This window comes from Triticum urartu, chromosome 7, assembly GCF_003073215.2.
Source record: "Triticum urartu cultivar G1812 chromosome 7, Tu2.1, whole genome shotgun sequence".
Classification (NCBI taxonomy): domain Eukaryota; kingdom Viridiplantae; phylum Streptophyta; class Magnoliopsida; order Poales; family Poaceae; genus Triticum; species Triticum urartu.
Window position 1 is genome coordinate 452,939,813 of NC_053028.1, and position 23,766 is coordinate 452,963,578.

Consider the following 23,766-nt stretch of genomic DNA (forward strand, 5'->3'; position numbering starts at 1 on the left):
CAGATATGTTCTCCAGATTCACTTCGATTCCTCCAATAACGAAGCAGAATATGAAGCACTTTTGTATGGGTTGCGCATGGCCATATCACTCGGCGTCCGTCGCCTCATGGTCTATGGTGACTCAGATTTGGTGGTTAATCAGGTGATGAAGGAGTGGGACGTCAGAAGTCCAACTATGACTGGTTATTGCAATGCAGTGAGAAAGTTAGAGAAGAAATTCGAGGGGTTAGAGCTTCATCACATCCCCTGACTGAAAAATCAAGCGGCTGATGATTTGGCAAAGATAGGCTCCAAGAGAGAAGCCATCCCCAGCAATGTGTTTTTGGAACACATCCACTCACCATCAGTCCAAGAAGATCCTTTTACAGATGAAGCCCCGCAGCCAAAGAGTGCCACAGATCCGACTGAAGTTGAAATTCCAGCTGTGGTCGATCTGATCATGGAAGTGTTGGTTATCACTCCCGTTTGGACAGAATCGTACAACGCGTTTATCCTAAGGAAAGAACTCCCGGAGGACGAAGAAGAGGCTCGACAGATCGTCCGTCGATCCAAGGCCTTTACAGTCATAAAGAGACAGTTGTATAGAGAAAGCGCGACTGGAGTCGGTCAGAAGTGTATAACACCAGAAGAAGGTCAAATAATCCTTGATGATATCCACTCGGGGACCTGTGGTCATCATGCGTCCTCTCGGACCATTGTGGCTAAAGCATACCGAGCGGGATTTTACTGGCCAAGAGCGAATGAAATGGCAAAGGAGATAGTCGACAAGTGTAAAGGGTGCCAGTTCTACTCCAACATGTCGCACAAGCCTGCATCAGCCCTGAAGACCATTCCGCTCGTCTGGCCCTTCGTTTTTTGGGGACTGGACATGGTTGGCCCATTGAGAACAGGCAGGAGCGATTTCACACATGTGCTTGTAGCAGTCGACAAGTTTACCAAATGGATTGAAGCTAAGCCTATCAAGAATCTTGCTGCTTGCACTGCTATTAGTTTCGTCAGGGAGTTAACATTCAGATATGGAGTCCCCTATAGCATCATCACCGACAATGGGTCAAACTTTGATTCGGACAAGTTCAGAGCTTTTTGCGCCTCTCAAGGCACACGAGTCGACTACGCATCGGTCGCCCACCCCCAGTCGAATGGACAAGCAGAAAGGGCAAATGGTCTGATTCTCAAAGGACTAAAGCCTCGGCTGATGCGTGATCTCAAGCATGCAGCAGGCGCTTGGGTCGACGAGCTTCCGTCAGTTCTGTGGGGATTGAGGACCACCCCGAATCGGTCGACTGGAAGAACTCTGTTCTTTCTGGTTTATGGAGCGGAAGCAGTCCTGCCGAGTGATCTACTTCACAATGCACCCCAAGTCGAGCTTTATACTGAAGATGAAGCAGAACAAGCCCGGCAAGACGCAGTCGACCTCCTGGAAGAAGAAAGAGAAATGGCTATGATCCGATCGACCATTTATCAGCAAGACTTGCGTCGATTCCATGCCAGAAATGTGAAGAGTCGAGCCTTCCAAGAAGGAGATTTGGTCCTCCGGGTGGATCAACAGAAACCACACAAGCTCGCTCCTACTTGGGAAGGTCCCTTCGTCGTCACCAGAGTCCTCCACAATGGAGCGTATCACCTTTACAATGTCGATCGCCAGATCGATGAGCCACGAGCTTGGAATGCAGAACTGCTCCGCCCCTTTTACACTTGAATTCTCACTCGGATGAGATGTAATAAGAAAAACTTCTGTAGTCTATTTATCAAAGACAAGAGTGTTATAATTTTTCCTATAATTGTTGTCACTTTTGTTTGCGTGTGAAATCCCCCAGTGGGTGGCTTAGCTGCGAATCCGTTTCGCCTAAGTTTGTAAAAAAAAATCCTACCGAGTGGTGAGCCAGACTCCCACTCGGAGGCTTAGCTGCAGCCCAGTGCTCGCCTAAGTGTTTCCCACTCGGGGGCTTAGCTGCAGTCCAGTACTCGCCTAAGTTTGAAAAATCCTACCGAGTGGAGAGCAGACCTCCCTCTCGGGGGCTTAGCTGCAGTCCAGTACTCGCCTAAGTTTGAAAAAATCCTACCGAGTGGAGAGCAGACCTCCCACTCGGGGGCTTAGCTGCAGCCCAGTGCTCGCCTAAGTTTGAAAAAATCCTACCGAGTGGAGAGCAGACCTCCCACTCGGGGGCTTAGCTGCAGTCCAGTACTCTCCTAAGTTTGAAAAAATCCTACCGAGTGGAGAGCAGACCTCCCACTCGGGGGCTTAGCTGCAGTCCAGTACTCACCTAAGTTTGAAAAAATCCTATCGAGTGGAGAGCAGACCTCCCACTCGGGGACTTAGCTGCAGTCCAGTACTCGCCTAAGTTTGAAAAAATCCTACCGAGTGGAGAGCAGACCTCCCACTCGGGGGCTTAGCTGCAATCCAGTACTTGCCTAAGTTTTTAAAATCCTACCGAGTGGAGAGCAGACCTTCCACTCGGGGGCTTAGCTGCAGCCCAGTGCTTGCCTAAGTACGGAACACATCCCAATCCGCAAGGACGATGAGGTGCAAATTGACTGCTACCTTCTCCTTCGGAGCTGCACCACAAATACAAAGTTATTTCGAGTGAAGAACAAGTTCCACTCGACAGATAATTCATGAAGATATTCAATGATAAATCAAGTTCAGATAAGATCCAAAGGTCCTAGACCGCAGATCAAAGTACTCGAGCCTCCAGCTCGACAGAGTTTAACGGTTACAAAATCCACTCGGCATTCCGAGGCAAATTTAAAGTGAAGCATAAAAGTTTTTATTCCTCAGGCGGAGGACTGGAAGGGGCGACGAACTCGTCCAAGTCGATCCCATCTGCAATGCGAGTGGCAGCAGCAATGAAAGTCTCCATGAAGTCTTGAAAGTTGTGCTTCCTGGTATTGGCAACTTGGATGGCGGCCAACTTTTCTTCTCGCGCCTCCTTGCAGTGGACGCGGACCAGAGACAGAGCGACGTTAGCGCCACATCTAGCAGAAGATTTCTTCCATTCCGCCACTCGACCTGGGAATTCATTCAGTCGAGCCATCAGGGACTCGAGGTCATTCTGAAGCGTCGTCCTAGGCCAGAGCGACGTGTCAATCCGCGACATCGCAACCTTCAACCGAGCAAGATAGTCAACAACGCCGGCAACACGAGATTCCAGTCGGAGCATGTTCATAGCAGCCTCGTCCTTCACTGGAGAATTGATGGGGTCCAAGTCTGTCTCCACTCGAATGGTCTCCTCTTCGAAGTTCTGGCAGAATTCTGTAAACACAATTCAAGGATAAGTCAGTGGCTCTACGCAGGTTTGGTAACTGCAAGTCAGTCGGGCCAGAGTAATTACCCTCGAGCATGACGAACAGCTTCTTGGCGAGTCCACCGAGATAAGCCTCCAGATCGTTCCTCTTCCCCGCCAGTTCACTCGCCTTGTCATTCAGAGCTATATTGCCATTCTTCAGACGGCTGACCTCTTGATTAGCCACGTCGAGAGCAGTTTTCAGCCTGGAGTTTTCCTTTTCAAGAGTACCGACTGAAGCCAGTTTTTCTTCAGCAAGCTTCGTTTTGTTCAGGGCCTCCTTCTGCGCTTCGGCAAGGTCTTGATCCTTCTTCTTCAGAGCCTCCTCCATTTTGTCCGCGAAACAGCAAGTGATATCAACATCGAGGACGGCCAGAAAGAAAGGACAGTCGACAAAAGCTCATCAGCCATACCTTTTGCTTCGTCCCTCGCCTTCTGCAAGTTCTCCTGAGCAAGCTTCAAGTCAAGGTTCAGCTGGATCTGTTTGTTCTCCAACTCAGTGTAGCGAGCCACAAGTTCGCAGGATTTCTGCAAAAAAATCAGTCGACAGACATCCAAGATAAGTTGCTTCCGAGTAACCAAGAGAGAATGATGGCGTTTCTAAGACTACAGCCGAATCAAAAACATTCGACAGTAGTGTCGGGGACTACACCCAGTGGGTGCACTCAGCGTGCCCCCACTGGTTCGACCAAAAAAATCGACTGCCCGCAGTCGACCGTGTACAGTTCCATCCGACATGGCCTGACCAGACCGAGTGAAGAAGTTCAACTAAAGCAACACAATATAAAGACTACAGTCGACTGCCAGTAGTCCACCGTAGTCTCGGGGACTACACCCAGTGGGTGCACTTAGCGTGCCCCCACTCGTCAAAAAGATTAATAGACACACCCAGTGGGTGTACAGATATAAAGATCTTCGGAAAAGAGATCCTTCAGATAGCATATCCTAACAGACCAAGCGGTGAATCGACTGACCTGGACGTTGCTCTGAAGAGCCGAACTCGCGTCATAAGCTGCTTGGCTGGCTTCCCGAACCACCTTCACTTGCTCCATCATGATCCCCGCCTGGCGTATAGCCTCTTTAGCGGCACCCACTTGGTCCTCAGGGACGTGGTGTGTGGCAAAAAGCGAAGGCGGATTTGCAGTCGACGTCGAAGGTCGGACACTCGTCAGAGGTTCAGCGAAGGTCACAGAAGCCCGAGTGGTATCACCACCCTCCCGGACTACGGCCTCAGGCGCCGGAGTGCTTTGTGGGGTCTTGCCAGCCGGCGCCCTCCTGTTCCTTCGCGCCCTCAGCGGCACTTCGTCGTCATCATCAGGGAGGTCAATGACATGAGGAGGAGCTACAAGAAAAATCCAATCGACCGGAATTATAAGAAATCGTCAGTCGACTAAAAGCAGAGCATCGGTAATCGTACCGGGGTTGGAGGTAACAATGTCTTCCATCTCCTGATCATCGTCCTTGGCGGGGATCTCCGAGGTAGCAGCACTGCAAGTTTCGAAAGTCAGTCAGCTTATTCAACGAGTCGACCAAGAGTCCGTCACGTTCAATAAAGGAAAACAAATTCTACTATTACCCAGAAATGGTGGGGACAGTCATCTTCATCTTGGGCAGAGCCTTGGGCGGCTTGGACGGCGTCGCGCGTGGGTGCTTGGGAGCTTTTTCTGTCGGCGCTGGAGATGAGGTCCGAGAGCGCTTCGACGACTGCCCAACAGGGACAGTCGCCTTACCACGTTCCCGCGCAGGGTCGTGTGTAAGCTTGGATCGCCGTTCCGAGCGGGGAGGTTCGACTTCTTCCTCCTCCTCTTCACTGGAGTCGTCGTCGTCATCCCCCTCTCCTTCGCCGTCAGATTCCCACTCTTCTCTCTCGTCTTCACTTTCGCCTCCGCTCGCCTCTCCTTCCTCGGCCTGCTCCTGTGATCCATTGGGTGTCGAGTACATCTCAGTAGTGGCCTAGAGGATAGCAAACAAGACAAAAGTCAATCGACTGATCCAAAGAGAACAAATAAAGAAAGCAAGATCACAGTCGGAAACGCAAGGTCAGACCTTGTCCACTTCGTATGTTTGGTCGAGTGGAGGAATCCTCCTGGCTCCTCGGGGGTTGCCCTTGTTCCCTGTGATACTCGACAGCCACCCTTCCAACATCTCGTCAGTGACCTCCTCTGGGCGAATCCGAGTGGTGTCTTCGAGACCCGAGTACAGCCACATCGGGTGGTCACGAGCCTGAAGCGGTTGGATGCGCCTCCGAAGGAAGACTTCCAACAAGTCCATGCCAGTCACACCCTCGCGGACAAGCTGAACCACTCGACCGACCAGCACCTTGACTTGCGCCTTTTCCTCCGGCGTCACTTTCAGAGAGGCAGGTTTTTGTGCTTGATTTAAAGAAAAAGGGGGAAGCCCAGTCGACTGTCCTGGGGTCACCTGGTCTTTACAGTAAAACCAAGTCGACTGCCACCCACGGACTGACTCAGGAAAAGTGATAGACGAAAATAAACTTTTTCCCCTCATCTGGATCGCCAGGCCCCCGCACAGCTGGATCACCTGCGTCCGTTCGTCACTCGACTTGGCCTTCTTGACCGACTGAGAGCGGCAAGTGAAGATGTGCTTGAAGAGTCCCCAATGGGGGCGGCAACCCAAGAAGTTTTCACACAAGAAAACGAAAGCAGCAAGATACACAATAGAATTGGGAGTAAAGTGATGGAGCTGCGCTCCGAAGAAGTTCAAGAAGCTCCGGAAAAAAGGATGAGGAGGCAGAGAGAATCCACGATCGATATGGGTGGCGAGGAGTACGCACTCACCATCAAGAGGCTGGGGTTCGACTTCTTTCCCCGGGAGACGCGCAGATTCGTGGGGAATGAATCCCCCCTCGACCAGATCATCGAGATCATCCTGCCGAATCACCGACGGCATCCAGTCGCCCTGGATCCAATCCTTGGGCAGAGCAGTCCTCGAGGAAGATCCGCCCCGAGCGGACTTCTTCCCCTTCCCCTGCACCGCTGCCTTCTTCGCGCGCTCCAGAGCCGACGTCTTCTCCTTCACCATCGTCGCCGGCGAAGCTCGAACAGACCTACGGCACCAAGGTGAGAGCGGAGGTGGCGGAGGATCTTGTGAAGGAAGGGGGAAAAGTGAAGGCGCACTGTTCGGGGGTCCCGAGCCGGCAGCTTATAAGAGGTCGCTTCCGAGTGGCTGACTGGTAGGCCCAGGCAATCCCGTCAAATCCCGCAACAGGCGCGCGCGCGGTACTTGGCGAAAAAGGTGGCGCAGGGATCGAGGAGCTTCCGTCCTATCCCATTCGATTACTGCGGCCGCCCCCGTCCCGCGCGCTTCTCGAAATTCAAATCCCGCAAAATCCGTGGGCTGCAGAACAACTCGTCAAACAGAAGATCCCTTTCACACCGTCACTCGGAACTTCACAAGTAAAGAAATTCACTCGACAAGAGGCCAAGAATGGATCAAGGCGACTGAAAGAAGTTGACGACGTCATCCGTGACAACTGATCCAAAATAAGACGTTCATATAACATGAAGAACCAGTCGGAAAGATCCCCAACTCCTTCCCCACTTGAACCTCGATCCATTCGGGGGCTAATGATGAAGCTATGTGCCTAGGGTAGGGGCATGGACCTGTCCTAAGTACCCTACCCAAGGACATCCCTAGAAGAAGTCACCTTTCAATCGACTTGGAGGTATCCCACTCGACGGATTCAAGACACTCGACCACGAAGCAATCACTCGTCCAAGATCCAACCACTCGACTGCCAGGAGATCTAAAGTCGCCCTGCACGCAAACGGTCGGTCATTAAGTAGCTTTTATGGTCATCATAGCACTTTATTAGGGGCGTTACCAGTAACCCCCAATCTTAATGTACTTTAAACCCTGCATTACTGAGGGCTGGAGGGGCCTGGCGAACTCTATATAAGCCACCCCCTCCTCAGCATCAAGGGTTCGCACCCCTGTTATTCATACACACATAATTCAGTCGACCGCCTCCGGGCACCGAGACATAGGGCTGTTACTTCCTCCGAGAAGGGCCTGAACTCGTAATCCTCGTATGCTTACAACTCCTCCATAGCTAAGATCTAGCCTCTCCATACATACCCCCCTACATCACTGTCAGAGTTAGAACCACGACATCCACCGCAAGAAGAAGACCTCGTGGTGCCTGTTGCGGTGCTGCAATCAAGATGGCGCGAGAAGAACGGTGCTATGAAGGAGCAAGTGCAAGTCCAATGGTCTACTCCTGCGGTTGGTATCACCTGGGAAGATAAAGAAGCATTCCAAGCTCGGTTTCCGCACGCAAAGGCTTGGGGACAAGCCTTTTCTGAAGAAGGAGGGGGTGTTAGCGCCCTTGACCAGCATACCCCACCTGCCAACTCATCATTAAGGCCCAAACGTCCCTCCAGGCCCAACCCACGCTACGTTGGCCCAGAATGGAGGAACCCGTGGCCCAAGAGCAAGGGAGTACTTAAGCTGGCACCCGGGTCTGGTTAGGGTATCCAGAGGATCACGGCGGACGGCACCAGGCGGCTACCAACTCCCGATCCCCTTTCCTCTTCCTCCCCGCTAGAACCCTAACTACTTCTGATTCCTGTAATCGCTACCAAATTCTGTATCTGTGAGTGAGATTGCCACCAATATTCGAGATACAACTGTGCCTCTTACATCATCCCTCCCAGAACTGAACGACGATATCGATATGCCATGAAAAGCAACTCATTAATCAGTGGAGTGCTGCCAAACTCAAAACAAGACACCATGATTGAAGGAGAAGTTTGTAATGTACTATACTGGTAGTTGAGCTCCTTGATGGAGTAGAGCCTGCGTGGCCGGTTGCCGGAGAGGAGCTCCTGTCCGGTGCGGCGGACGTGGGGCAGGTACTCGTCGACGACGAGCCTCCGGTGGGACTCGTGGAACGTGAGGCGGCAGCGCCTCCTGGCGTCGGCCGGGGACGGCGGCACCGCGCACCACCACACGGTGACGCCCTTGAACTCGTCGGCCACCTCCTGGCCGTCGCGGAGGCCGAGCACCAAGCCGTGGCCCTCGGCGCGGAGCTTGCGCGCCTCCCGCGAGCACGCGGCGCTCAGGTACGCCAGCACCTCAGCGTAGGCGTCGCTCGACTTGGCCTCCTCGTCGTGGTAGGAGTGGTAGGGGTGCGGGTCCCCCAGCCTGGCGACGACGTCGACGGTGACGAAGGGGTCGACGGACGGGACGTGCCGGCCCAGCCGCCGCCGGAGGTGCTGGTTGTAGAGGCTCCTCGCCACCCCGAACACCACCGGCGCCAGGTACATCCACGCCGAGTTGGTGAGGTTCTGCACCAGCGCGTTGGCTGCCGCAGAGCGCTTCGTCGTTCCTCTGCTTCTCGCTGACCCCATTGACGACGATGATGATGGTGATACCCGACTAAGTTTTTTTACCGGAGCCGGGAGCTACCGGTGGAGAATCTGCCGTTCAATTGCTTTCTCTGAGATTCGTGCCAGCTTTTTGTGTATAAAGTAAAAATAATTTACTATACAATACAAGCAGTAGATAAAGGAATACATCTGTGCATGTCAGATGTGTGGCAGCTTTAGATGTGACTTGGTGGATGACTGATTAAAAGGACGGCGCATGGGTTCTCTCCCCCCAAACAAAGTAGTTGCATTTTATTTGCTGATCATATTTTGAATGGTTAACAGCTTATGAACCAAATTTTCATTAATGAATTTTTTGTACAATTGAATTCAGGGTGATAAGACCTTTAAAACAAGACCGGTCTTGGATACAATTTGGCTAGATTGAATTTTTACTGTTTCAATTAATTTCACATTACAAAAAATACGATTTTACTCATTTCAATAAACAGAGTTTACTCATTCCGAAAAAATTATTTCACTAATTTGAAATACGGATTTTGCTCATTTACAAATTGATTTTATTATTTCAAACCAATATTTCATTTATTTCAAACAACTGATTTCACTCAGTTGAAAAAACTTACTTCACTCATTTCAGAGAACACATTAGATTCACTCATTTGAAGTACTATATTCCACTCGTTTAAAAAACTTATTTCACACATCACAAAAAATATATTTTCAAACTTTGTTTCACTCGTTTCAAGAAGCTAATTTCACTTATTTCAGAAAACACATTACATTCAGTCAATTGAAATACTATATTTCACTTGTTTCAAAAAGTGATTTTACTCGTTACAAAAGATAGATTCCGCTCATTTCACTAGTTTCAGAAAACACATTACACTCACAATATACAGAAATAAATAAGGATTTTTCACAAAAATAATATTTCAATTAAAAAACTATTTCACTCATATGAAAAATATCATTCAAACACATATTTCTCTGCAGTAATTAAAATCTATGAAATTAGTGAAATTAGATTTTTGAACTAAGTGAGATCTATGAAAATAGCTACTTTTTGAAATGTGTGAAACATGTTATTTTTAAATCTGACTGACATAAGCAGTTTCACACAGAGTGAAATAACATGTTTCATATGTTCCATATATAGAGTGAAATAAATTTCGAACACTGAAATAAGCAGTTTCACACAGAATATATAGAGTGAAATAAGTTAACTGAAATGTTGAAAATTAAATGTATTTGAAATCTATCCAAAATTGATCTTGTTCTAAAGGTCTTGACACCCGGAGATCAAATATATAAAATATTTCACATATGTAATTTTGGTTTAAAAGATATTAACGGTTGAAATGTCAAATGAAATTTAAATGGGTACCTTTGTTATGGGGCCAGAGAAGGAGAGTATGTCTGAGCCATGCATGCATCGTACTGACAAAAAGTGCCGACAAGAGTTGACAAGACGTTTCATACATGATGATGTTCAACAAAATACAAAGGAATACTCGTATGCATGGAGACAGCATGCACCAATCTCCAAAAATTTAAGGGTGGATTTAGCATCGGTACATCCCTGCACCGGTAAAAAGAGGTTTGCGTGGTGATACCTGGTTCTAGTGATGACACTGCGGGCTCCGGCCGGTTATTATAAAGAAAGAGAGGATTGATTTCATGGAAAGTTTGAGACGCATGGATGCAATGGAAATGTAAAAGGAGATCTCCTACTGATTGATGTGACAAACTGTGCAAGATCATTTCTTTTGTGCCAAGGCGCGCCCACGATTTGGGCGGATCCTGTAGAAAGATCAGTTAGGATCAAAACAGAGGATCCAGGTCAGGATGGTTCGAGCTACGTACGTGACCTGCTGGTAGTACCTCTGCTCTTTCTATACGCATAGGCCTTAGAGGCATCGATGCAAAAGAGGCAAGGTTGAGTAGGTTTCAACAGAATTATGTAGATTAAACTTTGGGCTCAACAGAAAACATTGTCAGATAAGAAAACATTGATTCAGAAAAAACGTAGAATGAAAGCCAAGCCACATGTTACTTGCCTGCTTAAAGCTCCGAGCAAAATAAAGTCAAATCATAACTTAGGCTGATGCTGACTGCCAAGCGGAATAGGCTCTGGGAGTGTCTATCCATCAGACGTCTGATTTTAAATTTGGTTCAGGCTGTTTTTTCTTCCAATCATCTCATGACACGTGTGGTACCATCAGACGTCTGATTTTAAATTTGGTTCAGGCTGTTTTTTCTTCCAATCATCTCATGACACGTGTGGTACTCAGTCCATCCTCAGCGAACAAAAAAACATCTGTTTTCTTCTCTTCATTAGGTCGTATTCTGCCACCCTCTCTTACTCTCCACCTCTTGGACCTTCTAGGTTGTGCATCAGGCAGAACAAAAAACACACAGACGAATTAAAAACCCATTGTTCCTGGGCTGGGGCCAACGCCACACCCGCCCCAGACTGCGCATATCTAGCCTTTCTTCCTTTCCCAGAACTGAAGTGTGACACTGAGTAACACTGATAGCATGAACTTACTTGAAAGTCTTGCTGAATTGAAAGGGTACTCCCAAAATATTGAAAATGTTCAGCCCAAAAAAACAAAAAGAAACACAAACTATGGCCACAACAGAACAACTTACAAAAAAGAAAAGAGAGAAACATGATTACTGATCACTTAATAATCAAGTGAAACACACAAAAAGCACAAGAAGGCAATATACATAGTTCTTGATGGTGAATACCACCAAATAAAAAAAGAAACAAAGCATAGTTCGTCAATCTTCTGGCGCGACAAGGATAACAGACAACATAACAAACTGCGGTAACTTAAAAAAAGCATAGTTCGTCAATCTTCTGGCGCGACAAGGATAACAGACAACATAACAAACTGCGGTAACTTAAAACAGCCTTATTCCTGACAATCTCATAATTAGACCTCGTTGAAGACAACCATCGTCCATCGTATTCAGTTCGTCCAGTGCACTGTTCCTGATGGTGATTAGCACCGCTCTCTCAATGCTTGGTAGTTCTCCTCCGGGAATTCCTCTCGGCCATCCTTGTTGAAAAGTGATACGACCATCTCCTACTGACTTGTATGCGGCAGTGCTTACAATCCCTCCTCCAAGGCATAGTCCAGCCATGCTTGCCGTCGGGGTGGTCCTCAAGTTGGAGGCTACCTTAAAAGGGCATCTACATGATGACAACTTGGCAGCTAATATCACTTTTGAAACTAACCAAAAAGCAGGATGAAATAAAAATGAGCAAGTTGTGTAGATAGAATGATGAAGATAACAAAACTGAGGTCATAGACAAAAAAATGATGCCAAATCAAATCTTTAACAAAAACAAAAGTTACAATGAAGATGACTGAGGACAAACTAAGTTCATAGACAAATCTGATCATGCCATTTTTTACTTTACCAAGACAAACAATGACTAAAAAGGGACTGAAGGGTTTGCACTAAAGATTAGTTATCTAACAGCAAAAGAATGATCCATATCAAGATAATGAACATGGATGGAACTGAAGAATAATTAAATATACAGCGAGAACGATAACTGAAGACTAAGGGATGAAAGACAAAGTTAACTAAAAGGAACGAGTAAGAGTGGAAAACAAAAAATTAAGGACAAATTCTATCATTACAATTTCTCGAGACCGACGACAACTAGCACACAAAGAAAATTTGGATCACAAGTGAAATGAGACACTGATAAATGAAACACAAGACTGAGAAGTGACTGGAAAATAATAATTTGAACTAAAAGAAGACTCATGACGAAAAACACAAAACAAGGACTCTGACTGAATATGAATGAACGAAGAGGTAAAATGAAAACTCAGGACGAAAGAAGATAATGAAATGACTAACTGAAGAAAATGAGTAAATCAACCACATGACTGAAAACTCGGACAAAACTGAATACTGACAAATGACACACTGAAAACTGGAAAACTGAAGAAAATGACACCTAACAATGAAAATGACACCTAACTACCGACAAAACTGAAAAAAAGACACCTAACACTGAAAATACCGACGAAACTGAATAAAATGTCACTTAACAATGAAACTACTGAAACTGAAGAATGAAATCCTCATGTGAGGAAAACTGAGACTTTGAGTTTTGAGACTAAGAATAAGACTGAGAGGAACAATGGATTATATTGAAATAAAGATGACATATACTGAAACGTAAACACTATATGATGGACTGAAATAATAAATAATGAGGCTGAATACTGAAGCGCTAAAAGCCGATCCAAAGAAAAACTGAGGACTGATGAAATAAGCACTGACGAAAGGGTACTGATAAGAACAAGGAACAACACTGACGAATGAACAATGACTTAAACTGAAGAGAGAGAAAATGTCCTCCCTTCCCTGAGATTTCCATTTTTCCTACATGTTGCATTCTCTCAACACCCCCGTGTGCCTATGTGTGAGACACACTGCAGGGAGAAAACAAAGGCCAACAAAATTTAGCTCGATTGAAAAACAAAAAAATGATTCTGCTTGCAAAAACTAGTCATATGCATAAATAAGTTTATACATAAAAAAGAATTTGTACTAGAGTTAGATAAGGCTTACTTGTGTCCTTGCTATTCTACTTGAGAAGAACTCAAAGAAAAAATGTGATCACCTTCCTGCAGAAGACTGAAAAAAGGCTAAATTTAAATTGACAAGTCTTAGAAAATAAACATCAACAATGCACCTGACCTGAACCCAGCAGGATGAAACCTGAGTGAATTAACAATTCTGATAATTGATCATGCACCAAATATACTAAGAAAACAATTATAAAACACGAACTGAAAAATAATAAACTGATAGCTTAATTAATACTCCCTCTGTAAAGAAATGCTAACACTCTTATATTTCTTTAAAGAGGGAGTAGGTTCAAACTGGCTGCTAGCCACACACATGAGTTCTGAAAAAGATACATCGGTGTTGTTATTCTTTCAGGAATGAATAGCATGGGTGCTGCCTATGTGACACCCTAATTAAGTGTCCATAACTAAAATGAAAAACAGAAAAATAGACATACTGAAACCTGAAAATGACACCTTCTGCAGACTGAAGAAATGACACCTTCTGGAACCTGAAACTGACGCCGCTCTTTGTTAAAGAAACTGAGACCTGAAGAACTCGGGTACAAATACTACACTGCTAAAACTTAAAACTGAAACTGAATACTTGGGGTCCAAATATTGAATCCTGAACTTGGTTGCAGATACTACACTTGGTCCTTGATGCAGCTAAGATGAACTTCCAGCGATCAGTTTTCGGAAAAAAGAGAGACTGGAGACAGCAAAAAAATAGACTGAAGAAACACTAGAGTGAACTGGAGATACTGATAATAATAACACATGATTGAGTGAACAACTGAACAATGATGCATGCTCTCTGAACATTGACCGATGAGTCAACTCTGTGAACATTGACTGATACTAATGGGCATGATACAGAATTTAGACTAGCAGAAGATGTGGCGACGATCTGAACAATTACTAAAACTGAAATACTGAAAGTGAAGAGAGAAGACACACTATTCAACTAAATGGAACATTAATGAAATGAGAGCCAAAGATTTTGGAAGCTGCATTTCAGAGTGATTGAAAAAAATGAAGAAATGAAAGCTAAAAGACTGAAAATAAAGAAAAGACCCAACACTGAACAACTATGAAGAAGTACACTAATGACTGAAAAAACAAAACTGTCTGAAGACTGATATATAACTAAAATCTCAGGACTGAATGACTAAAGAATGATGTAAGCTTGAAGAGTGAGCAACATAAGAGCTGAGAGCACTGAGCATTTACAAAACTGATGAATTATTGTGATAAATAAGTGAATCAACTACAGATTAAAATTTCAGGAGCGTTCCTGATGAACTAAGCTATCACGAACATTCCTGGCCAAACAACCAACTAACTGAGTGACACCTGCGACGACCATGACGAACTGAATCGAACGCGCGGAGAGGCATATCACATCGAGCAACACACGGACAAATTGGGCAGAGCGATAACAGCAGGGAGACAGGGGGAAAAGTACCTTGCTTCCCACCGCGGCGACTACTACCTCCCCCATCGACGGGCGCTGGTGGCGAGCACGACGGGAGAGCTCCCCGAGCTCCCTCCAGACCAACATCTCCTGTACCTGTGGTCATCCCTGTGAAATACGCCTCCCGCAATCAAGCGCTCTTTGCTGGGGACCCGCCGCGCGCCATCTCCGCCTGGACGACCTGCTGCTAATCACCGGCGAGGAGCCCCACCTTCCCTCCGCCGTCTCCGCCCCTCCTCCGTCAATCCCCTCCTCAGCCAAGACAAAAGTAGCCGCCCCCCACCGACTGAATGGAAAACTGCGACAGGATGACCCGGTACGCCGAGACTGAGGACAAACCAACGCACAGAGATTTGTGTGGATCCAACGGATAGAAAAACGACCTGAGCTGAATTTAAAAACAGACATCTGAAAAATAGTAAAACTGTGTTAAGGGATTACGAAAACATCACTGATGGTGCAAAAATTTATGACCGCGTCAGAAAGAAACTGAAGCTAGCAGAACAAGATTTTGATAAACTTGTCCATTCATTAAAGACTCTGATAAAGTTTGGGTGAAGGCTACAACAATCAGTAGCCTCCTTACACAAAGACCGCAACCAAAATCACCACACATGCTTGCTTTTTATTAAGCGCCCACGAGGTCACACACACTTGACTCACGAACTAAACTCAATTCATCCCTAATAATAATAATAAAAGTGCAGCTAAAACTCCTAAGATTCAACCCCGATGGCGCGACACAATGCGTCTCTAGTTGCTGCCCTTGCTGATGAGCTCCAGGGCGGTGGCGGTGGTGGGCAGCGCCGGGATGGCTCCCTTCTTGGTGGTGCAGATGGCGCCGCAAGCGTTCGAGAACTGCAGCACCTCCCTCAGCTTGGCCTCATTCTGTCCAATCAGAAAGAAAACACCATCATTAGCAACATATATTCATCATAATGGAGTTGAGTCAGCTGATTAATAATTCTTCTTGTATCGGTGATTGACTTAGTTTCTTACGTAGAAGATGGAGTCGTCCTTGGAGACGCTGACGAGGAGGGAGCCGACGAAGGCGTCGCCGGCGCCGGTGGTGTCCACGGTGTTGACAGAGTAGCCGGGCACCGAGCCCTTGAAGTCCTTGGTGAAGTACCTGCACCCCTTCTCACCGTCGGTGACGATGAGCAGCTTGAGGCCCTCGAACCAGAGGGAGAGCACGTTCTTCTCGTCAGTGGCGTCGCCCTGGGTGAGGAAGGCCACCTCCTCGTCGCTCACCTTGATGAAGTCAGCCTCCTTCCAGATGCTCATGATGCCGTCGCGGGCGGCCTGCGCAGAGGGCCAGAGCGGCAGGCGCACGTTGGGGTCGTACGAGCAGAGGATGCCGGCCGACTTGGCGGCACGCATGGCGGCGACGTGGGCCGAGCGGCAGGGCTCGGTGATGAGCGAGATGGAGCCGTAGTGGAAGATGCGGGCGCGGCGGATCAGGTCCAGGTTGAGCTCGGCCTCGGTGAGCAGCATGTCGGCCGACGGGTTGCGGTAGAACATGAACTCGCGCTCGCCGTTGGACTTGAGCGTGACGAAGGCCAGCGCGGTGCGCGCGTGCTGGTCAAACAGGCAGCCCTCGGCGTTCACGCCGTTCTGCTTCAGGATCTCCACCAGCATGTGGCCGAACTCGTCGTCGCCAAACTGCAAAACACAAAACCGTTCGATATAGTAAGAATTTAAAGATAAGTCAATATACTGTTGCGCCGACCGAATGAAAATAACCAAATGTTAATAAAAAATAATGCATTAATCTTTGAAAAATAATGTACTAAGAAGGATGCTTCTTGTGTCAGAGTGGATTAATGTTAGATTTGGACGGATCAATGACCTGAGATGCTGGTAACAACAGCCGCCAGATCCGAGTCAGCAGGGACCCACCATGGCTCATGGGGTATAAACAGTGGAAGCGTGCAAGTGGGATTATGTTAAACTACACGTGATCCGAAAGGCCAACAAAGGCATGGGCATCATCGAGCGGCTACCCAACACAGACGGGGCCAAAGCATCTATTTCTATTCTATCCAATTCAACAATTCTAATGCCAAAAATTATCGATGGAGCCTAAGAGCGCGACTGATTCAATATCAAAGTTGTCAACAATTAATTAATTTATTTGTCGAGAAAAAAATTGACGATGCAAACGAGATTATAATATTGGGAAAAGCGAGGTGAGGTCACGTGAGGACAAAGGGCTCGTTTGTCTCGCGCCACCCACTTCCACTCCCACGGCTGGCCGGCGATAATAATTGCTGCTGCTACCACTTTTGCCTCCAGTCCTATGCAACAACTAAGATTTCCTACCCCCAAATAGTAGATCATATTCAAGACCGAAAAAAAGTTAAAGTTGCAGAGCAGCATTGCGGTGCCACCAACAATCCTAAGCAAGTCAACGCCCGATCCGCGCCGTGCACCGATGATCGGACGGACAGAGACGGCCCACCTACGGCGCCACCAGCCTCCGATCCGGACGGGAGCTCACCAGATCCGAGCCCACCAACCGCCGGAAGAGAAAAAGACAGCGAGAAGTGACACGGCGATCGGCGGGTGCGTACCTTTCCGATGAAGGCGGAGGAGCCGCCGAGCTTGGAGATGGCGCAGGCGACGTTGGCGGGCGCGCCGCCGGGGGCCTTGACGAAACCGCCGGACTCGGCGAGGGAAACGCCGGCAACGTCAGGCACGAAGTCGATCAACATCTCGCCGAAAGAGACGACGAGGCCAGGGGCGGCGGCGGCCGCCGCGGGGGCAACAGCGTCACCGAGAGGAGCCATTGGAAGCTTGGTCTAAACGCACGAAACGGAAACGCGAACGCGACGGAAGGATTCGATCGATCGGTCGAGCTCGTGAGGAAAGCTGCTAGTGGTGGGTGGGTTTGGAGGCGCGAGGCGGGCGGGCTTATAAAGGGGCGAGGGCGAGGGCGAGGGCGAGGCTCTTTGGCTTGGCCGAGGGGGCCGGTGATTAGGAGTTATACTCGTAGTAATTATCTGACTTATCCGTCTCCCGTTACAGCTCTGATCCCCGCCCGTGTTCGGGTTGTGGATAATCGTCGGCCTCCGCTAATCTAGCCGCTGCGTGCTTCGGCCACCGACGTGTGGGCCCGATGGCAGGCCGGACCCAGCTTTGAACGGGTTTTGGGGTCCTGGGGCCCGCCGATGGCGGGTTGGATCAGGTTGCTGGTGGCGACGGGCCCAGCTGTCCGTGGGCGTGGCAGTGCTTATCGGGCGAGTAAACCGGGTCGTGATCTGATCCCTCTACGAGAAGTAATTATCCACCAACTGTGATTATGAGTTATCTCGTCTCCAAACAATTAGGAGTACTCGACTCCGGATTACTGGCCTTGGTGCGAGTCAGCTCGATCGTAACGGACCCCCCTTGGATTACGGAGCCACCTGAAACGTATTTGGATCCAACTAAATTAGGTGGGACTGGCTGGTCTCACCAACAGAAACGGACGCAAGATCAAAGCTATGGATCATGGATCTTGTGCATGCAGCTTGCACAGACGCTGCTGAGTGGGGCCTCGAGGTAGATCGTCCACGTGATGGATGGCTGCATGCGGACATAGGGAAGCGGACACACTATTTTTATCCGCAAACTCAGTCCATGCTAGTCCGCGACTAAGGGCATGTCCAGTTGCATTCCAAACGTAACTTAACAAAATTGATTAAATCTGATGAAAACTCAAACAAACCAGACAATATTCATTTAAACCGGGATAACTTTTATATATTTTTGGATTCGTCCGGTGAACTAAAACCTAACCCTATACTACCTTATACTTAACGGTGACCTGATAAGCCATGCCAGCATGCCCAGCGGCTCCTCGGTCATCTCGTCGTCGTCGTCGTCGGGCTTCCGGCGATGGAAGGGTGTGGCGTCACGACAAGGCTTTCCGGCAGCCAACTGACGCCCGCAGATTATTCTGCCCACTTCCTCCTATGTAGTGCACAGTGCAACCACGACACTGAAGACGTGGGCGGAGGGAGAGGGCGGCGGGCCTGGGAGGAGGCAACGTTGGTGGCGGACTCGCGGAGAACCCACTCCTGGCTGTACTTGGCCATATCCTCATCGAGGCGGCAGACATAGTGCCGCTGGACTCCATCGTTGTCTTGGAGTGGTCCAGGGCCCAGGCCATGGCCTGCTTCGAGACCACCGCGATGTGTGGCGGTGCGATGTCGGAGTCTGCGAAATCCGAAAGGTGCGCCGTGTTGCACCTATCCCGCCGAGGCCGCTCCCTACGGCGTACTCCTCCCGTTGGGAAACATAGCATGCAATTTCAAAAAAAAAATCCTACGCTCACGCAAGATCTATCTAGGAGATGCATAGAAACGAGGGAGGAAGAGTGTGTCTACATACCCACGTAGACCGAAAGCGGAAGCGTTTGACAACACAGTTGATGTAGTCGAACTTCTTCTAGCTCCGACCGATCAAGTACCGAACGTACGACACCTGCTTGTGAAGGAAATATGCCCTAGAGGCAATAATAAAGTTGTTATTTATATTTCCTTATATCATGATAAATGTTTATTATTCATGCTAGAATTGTATTAACCGGAAACTTAGTACATGTGTGAATACATAGAGAAACAGAGTGTCCCTAGTATGCCTCTACTTGACTAGCTCGTTAATCAAAGATGCTTAAGTTTCCTGACCATAGACATGTGTTGTCATTTGATGAACGGGATCACATCATTAGAAAATGATGTTATGGACAAGACCCATTCTTTAGCTTAGCATTATGATCGTTTAGTTTTGTTGCTATTGCTTTCTTCATGACTTATACATGTTCCTCTGACTATGAGATTATGCAACTCCCGAATACCAGAGGAACACTTTGTGTGCTATCAAACGTCACAACGCAACTGAGTGATTATAAAGATGCTATACAGGTGTCTCCGATGGTGTTTGTTGAGTTGACATAGATCGAGATTAGGATTTGTCACTCCGAGTATCAAGAGGTATCTTTGGGCCCTCTCGGTAATGCACATCACTATAAGCCTTGCAAGCAATATGACTAATGAGTTAGTTGCGGGCTGATGCATTACCGAACGAGTAAAGAGACTTGCCGGTAACGAGATTGAACTAGGTATGATGATACCGACGATCGAATCTTGGGCAAGTAACATACCGATGACAAAGGGAATAACGTATGTTGTTATGCGGTTTGACCGATAAAGATCTTCGTAGAATATGTAGGAGCCAATATGAGCATCCGGGTTCCGCTATTGGTTATTGACCGAAGATGTGTCTCGGTCATGTCTACATTGTTCTCGAACCCGTAGGGTCCGCACGCTTAACGTTCGATGATGATTTGTATTATGAGCTATGTGTTTTGATGACCGAAGTTTGTTCGGAGTCCCGGGTGAGATCACGGACATGATGAGGAGTCTCGAAATGGTCGAGAGGTAAAGATTGATATATTGGACGAAGGTATTCGGACACCGGAAAGGTTTCATGACATTTCGGATATTTATCGGGAAATCGAGGGGTTACCGGAACCCTCTGGGAAAGTTATGGGCCTTAATGGGCCATAAGGGAGTAGGAGAGGGCAGCCCGCAGGGTGGAGCCCCACCCCCCCAAGGGAGTCCGAATTGGACCAGGGGGAGGGGGCGCGGCCCCCTCTTTCCTCTCCCTCTCCTCCCCTCTTTCCTCCTCTTGGAATAGGAAAGGGAGTCCAACTAGGATAGGGAATCCTAGTTGGACTCCCCCTTGGCGCGCCCCCTCATGGCCGCCAGCCTCCTCCCTCTCCTCCTTTATATACGGGGGCGGGGGTCACCCCAAAGGCACATCAATTGTTCATTAGCCGTGTGCGGTGCTCCCTCCACAGTTTACCACTTCGGTCATATTGTCGTAGTGCTTAGGCGAAGCCCTGTGCGGATCACATCATCAACACCGTCAGCACGCCGTCGTGCTGAAGAAACTCTCCCTCGACCCTTTAGTGGATTAAGAGCTCGAGGGACGTCATTGTGCTGAACGTGTGCTGAACACGGAGGTGTCGTACGTTCAGTACTTGGATCGGTTGGATCATGAAGACGTTTGACTACATCAACCGCGTTAACATAACGCTTCCGCTTTCGGTCTACGAGGGTACGTGGACACACTCTCTCCTCTCGTTGCTATGCATCACCTAGATAGATCTTGCTTGATCGTAGGATTTTTTTTGAATTAGTACGTTCCCGAACAGTGGCATCCGAGCCAGGTCTATGCGTAGAACATAAAGAGTTATGCGTGATAATAGTCATATTGCTTACCACCAACGTCTTACTTTGATTCGGCGGTATTGTTGGATGAAGCGGCCCGGACCGACATTACATGAACGCATTCATGAGACTAGTTCTACCGACGTGCTTCACACATAGGTGGCTAGGGGGTGTCTGTTTCCCCAACTTTAGTTGAATCGAGTTTGACTACGGCCGGTCCTTGTTGAAGGTTAAAACAGCACACTTGACGAAAAATCATTGTGGTCTTGATGCGTAGGTAAGAACGGTTCTTGCCAGAAGCCCGTAGCAGCCACGTAAAACTTGCAACAACAAAGTAGAGGACGTCTAACTTGTTTTGCAGGGCATGTTGTGATGTGATATGGTTAAGACATGATGAGATATAAGTTGTTGTATGAGATGATCATGTTTTGTAAAAGTTATCGACAACTAGCAGGAGCCTTATGGTTGTCGCTTTATTGTATGAAATGCAATCGCCATGTAATTGCTTTACTTTATCACAGTGATAGTCGTAGAAGTAATAGTTGATGAGACGACAACGACGCTACGATGGAGATCAAGGTGTCAAGCTGGTGATGATGGAGATCATGACGGTGCTTTGGAGATGGTGATCAAAGTCACAAGATGATGATGGCCATATCATGTCACATATTTTGATTGCATGTGATGTTTATCTTTTATGCATCTTATTTTTCTTAGTACGGCGGTAGCATTATAAGATGATCCCTCACTAAATTTCAAGGTATAAGTGTTCTCCCTAGTATGCACCATTGCTACAGTTCGTCGTGCCGAGACACCACGTGATGATCGGGTGTGATAAGCTCTACGTTCACATACAACGGGTGCAAGCCAGTTTTGCACGTGCAGAATACTCGGGTTAAACTTGAAGAGCCTAGCATATGCAGATATGGCCTCAGAACACTGAGACCAAAAGGTCGAATGTGAATCATATAGTAGATATGATCAACATAGTGATGTTCACCATTGAAAACTACTCCATCTCATGTGATGATCGGACATGGTTTAGTTGATATGGATCACGTGATCATTTAGATGACTAGAGGGATGTCTATCTAAGTGGGAGTTCTTAAGTAATATGATTAATTGAACTCTAATTTATCATGAACTTAGTACCTGATAGGTTTTTTTGCATATCTATATTGTTGTAGATCAATGGCCCGTGCTACCGTTCCCTTAGATTTTAATGTGTTCCTAGAGAAAGCTAAGATGAAAGATAATGGTAGAAACTACACGGACTGGGTCCGTAACTTGCGGATTATCCTCATTGCTGCACAGAAGAATTACGTCCTGGAAGCACCACTAGGTGCAAGACCCGCTGCAGGAGCAACTCCGGACGTTATGAACGTCTGGCAGAGCAAAGCTGATGACTACTCGATAGTTCAGTGTGCCATGCTTTACGGCTTAGAATCAGGACTTCAAAGACGTTTTGAATGTCATGGAGCATATGAGATGTTCCAGGAGTTGAAGTTAATATTTCAAGCAAATGCTCGAGTTGAGAGATATGGAGTCTCCAATAAGTTCTATAGCTGCAAAATGGATGAGAATAGTTTTGTCAGTGAACACATACTCAGAATGTCTGGGTACCACAACCACTTGACTCAGCTGGGAGTTAATCTTCCTGATGATAGTGTCACTGAAAGAGTTCTTCAATCACTGCTACCAAGCTATAAAGGCTTCGTGATGAACTATAATATGCAAGGGATGGAAAAGACAATTCCCGAGCTCTTCGCGATGCTAAAGGCTGCGGAGGTAGAAATCAAGAAGGAGCATCAAGTGTTGATGGTTAACAAGACCACTAGTTTCAATAAAAAGGCAAAGGGAAGAAGGGGAACTTCAAGAAGAACAACAATCAAGTTGCTGCTCAAGGGAAGAAACCCAAGTCTGGACCTAAGCCTGAGACTGAGTGCTTCTACTGCAAAGGGACTGGTCACTGGAAGCGGAACTGCCCCACGTATTTGGCGAATAAGAAGGATGGCAAAGTGAAAGGTATATTTGATATACATGTTATTGATGTGTACCTTACTAATGCTCGTAGTAGCGCCTGGGTATTTGATACTGGTTCTGTTGCTCACATTTGCAACTCAAAACAGGGGCTACGGATTAAACGAAGATTGGCTAAGGACGAGGTGACGATGCACATGGGAAATGGTTCCAAAGTCGATGTGATCGCCGTTGGCACGCTACCTCTACATCTACCGTCGGGATTAGTTTTAGACCCGAATAATTGTTATTTAGTGCCAACGTTGAGCATGAACATTATATCTGGATCTTGTTTGATGCGAGACGGTTATTCACTTAAATCAGAGAATAATTGTTGTTCTATTTATATGAGTAATATCTTTTATGGTCATGCACCCTTGATGAGCGGTCTATTTTTGTTGAATCTCGATTGTAGTGATACACATATTCATAATATTGAAGCCAAAAGATGCAAAGTTAATAATGATAGTGCAACTTATTTTTGGCACTGCCGTTTAGGTCATATTGGTGTAAAGCGCATGAAGAAACTCCATGCTGATGGGATTTTGGAATCACTTGATGCTTGCGAACCATGCCTCATGGGTAAGATGACTAAAACTCCGTTCTCCGGAACAATGGAGCGAGCAACTGACTTATTGGAAATAATACATACTGATGTATGCGGTCCGATGAGTGTTGAGGCTCGCGGCGGGTATCGTTATTTTCTGACCTTCATAGATGATTTGAGCAGATATGGGTATATCTACTTAATGAAACATAAGTCTAAAACATTTGAAAAGTTCAAAGAATCTCAGAGTGAAGTGGAAAATC

The 23,766-nt window shown here is 47.3% G+C and overlaps 2 protein-coding genes across 2 annotated transcripts in view; both read right to left on the reverse strand.

The window, feature by feature from the left end:
- The window catches only part of LOC125518158 (AAA-ATPase At3g28610-like), a 24,808-nt gene extending 16,133 nt beyond the window's left edge, over nt 1-8,675 (reverse strand). Inside the window, exons 1-2 of the mRNA XM_048683089.1 lie at nt 8,073-8,675; nt 7,947-7,962 (exon numbers count right to left, since the gene is read on the reverse strand). Of these exons, the coding sequence (XP_048539046.1) occupies nt 7,947-7,962; nt 8,073-8,656 (600 nt within the window). The 5' untranslated portion in view covers nt 8,657-8,675. The remainder of the gene's footprint in view (nt 1-7,946; nt 7,963-8,072) is intronic.
- Nucleotides 8,676-15,228: 6,553 nt separating this feature from the next.
- LOC125525921 (fructokinase-2) lies at nt 15,229-17,618 on the reverse strand. Its single transcript, XM_048690925.1, has 3 exons — nt 17,293-17,618; nt 15,719-16,381; nt 15,229-15,607 (listed from the first exon to the last, which is right to left on the reverse strand). Exons 1-3 carry the CDS (start codon nt 17,506-17,508, stop codon nt 15,473-15,475), a joined length of 1,014 nt encoding a protein of 337 aa, XP_048546882.1. The 5' UTR covers nt 17,509-17,618; the 3' UTR covers nt 15,229-15,472.
- Between the last annotated feature and the right edge of the window lie 6,148 nt (nt 17,619-23,766).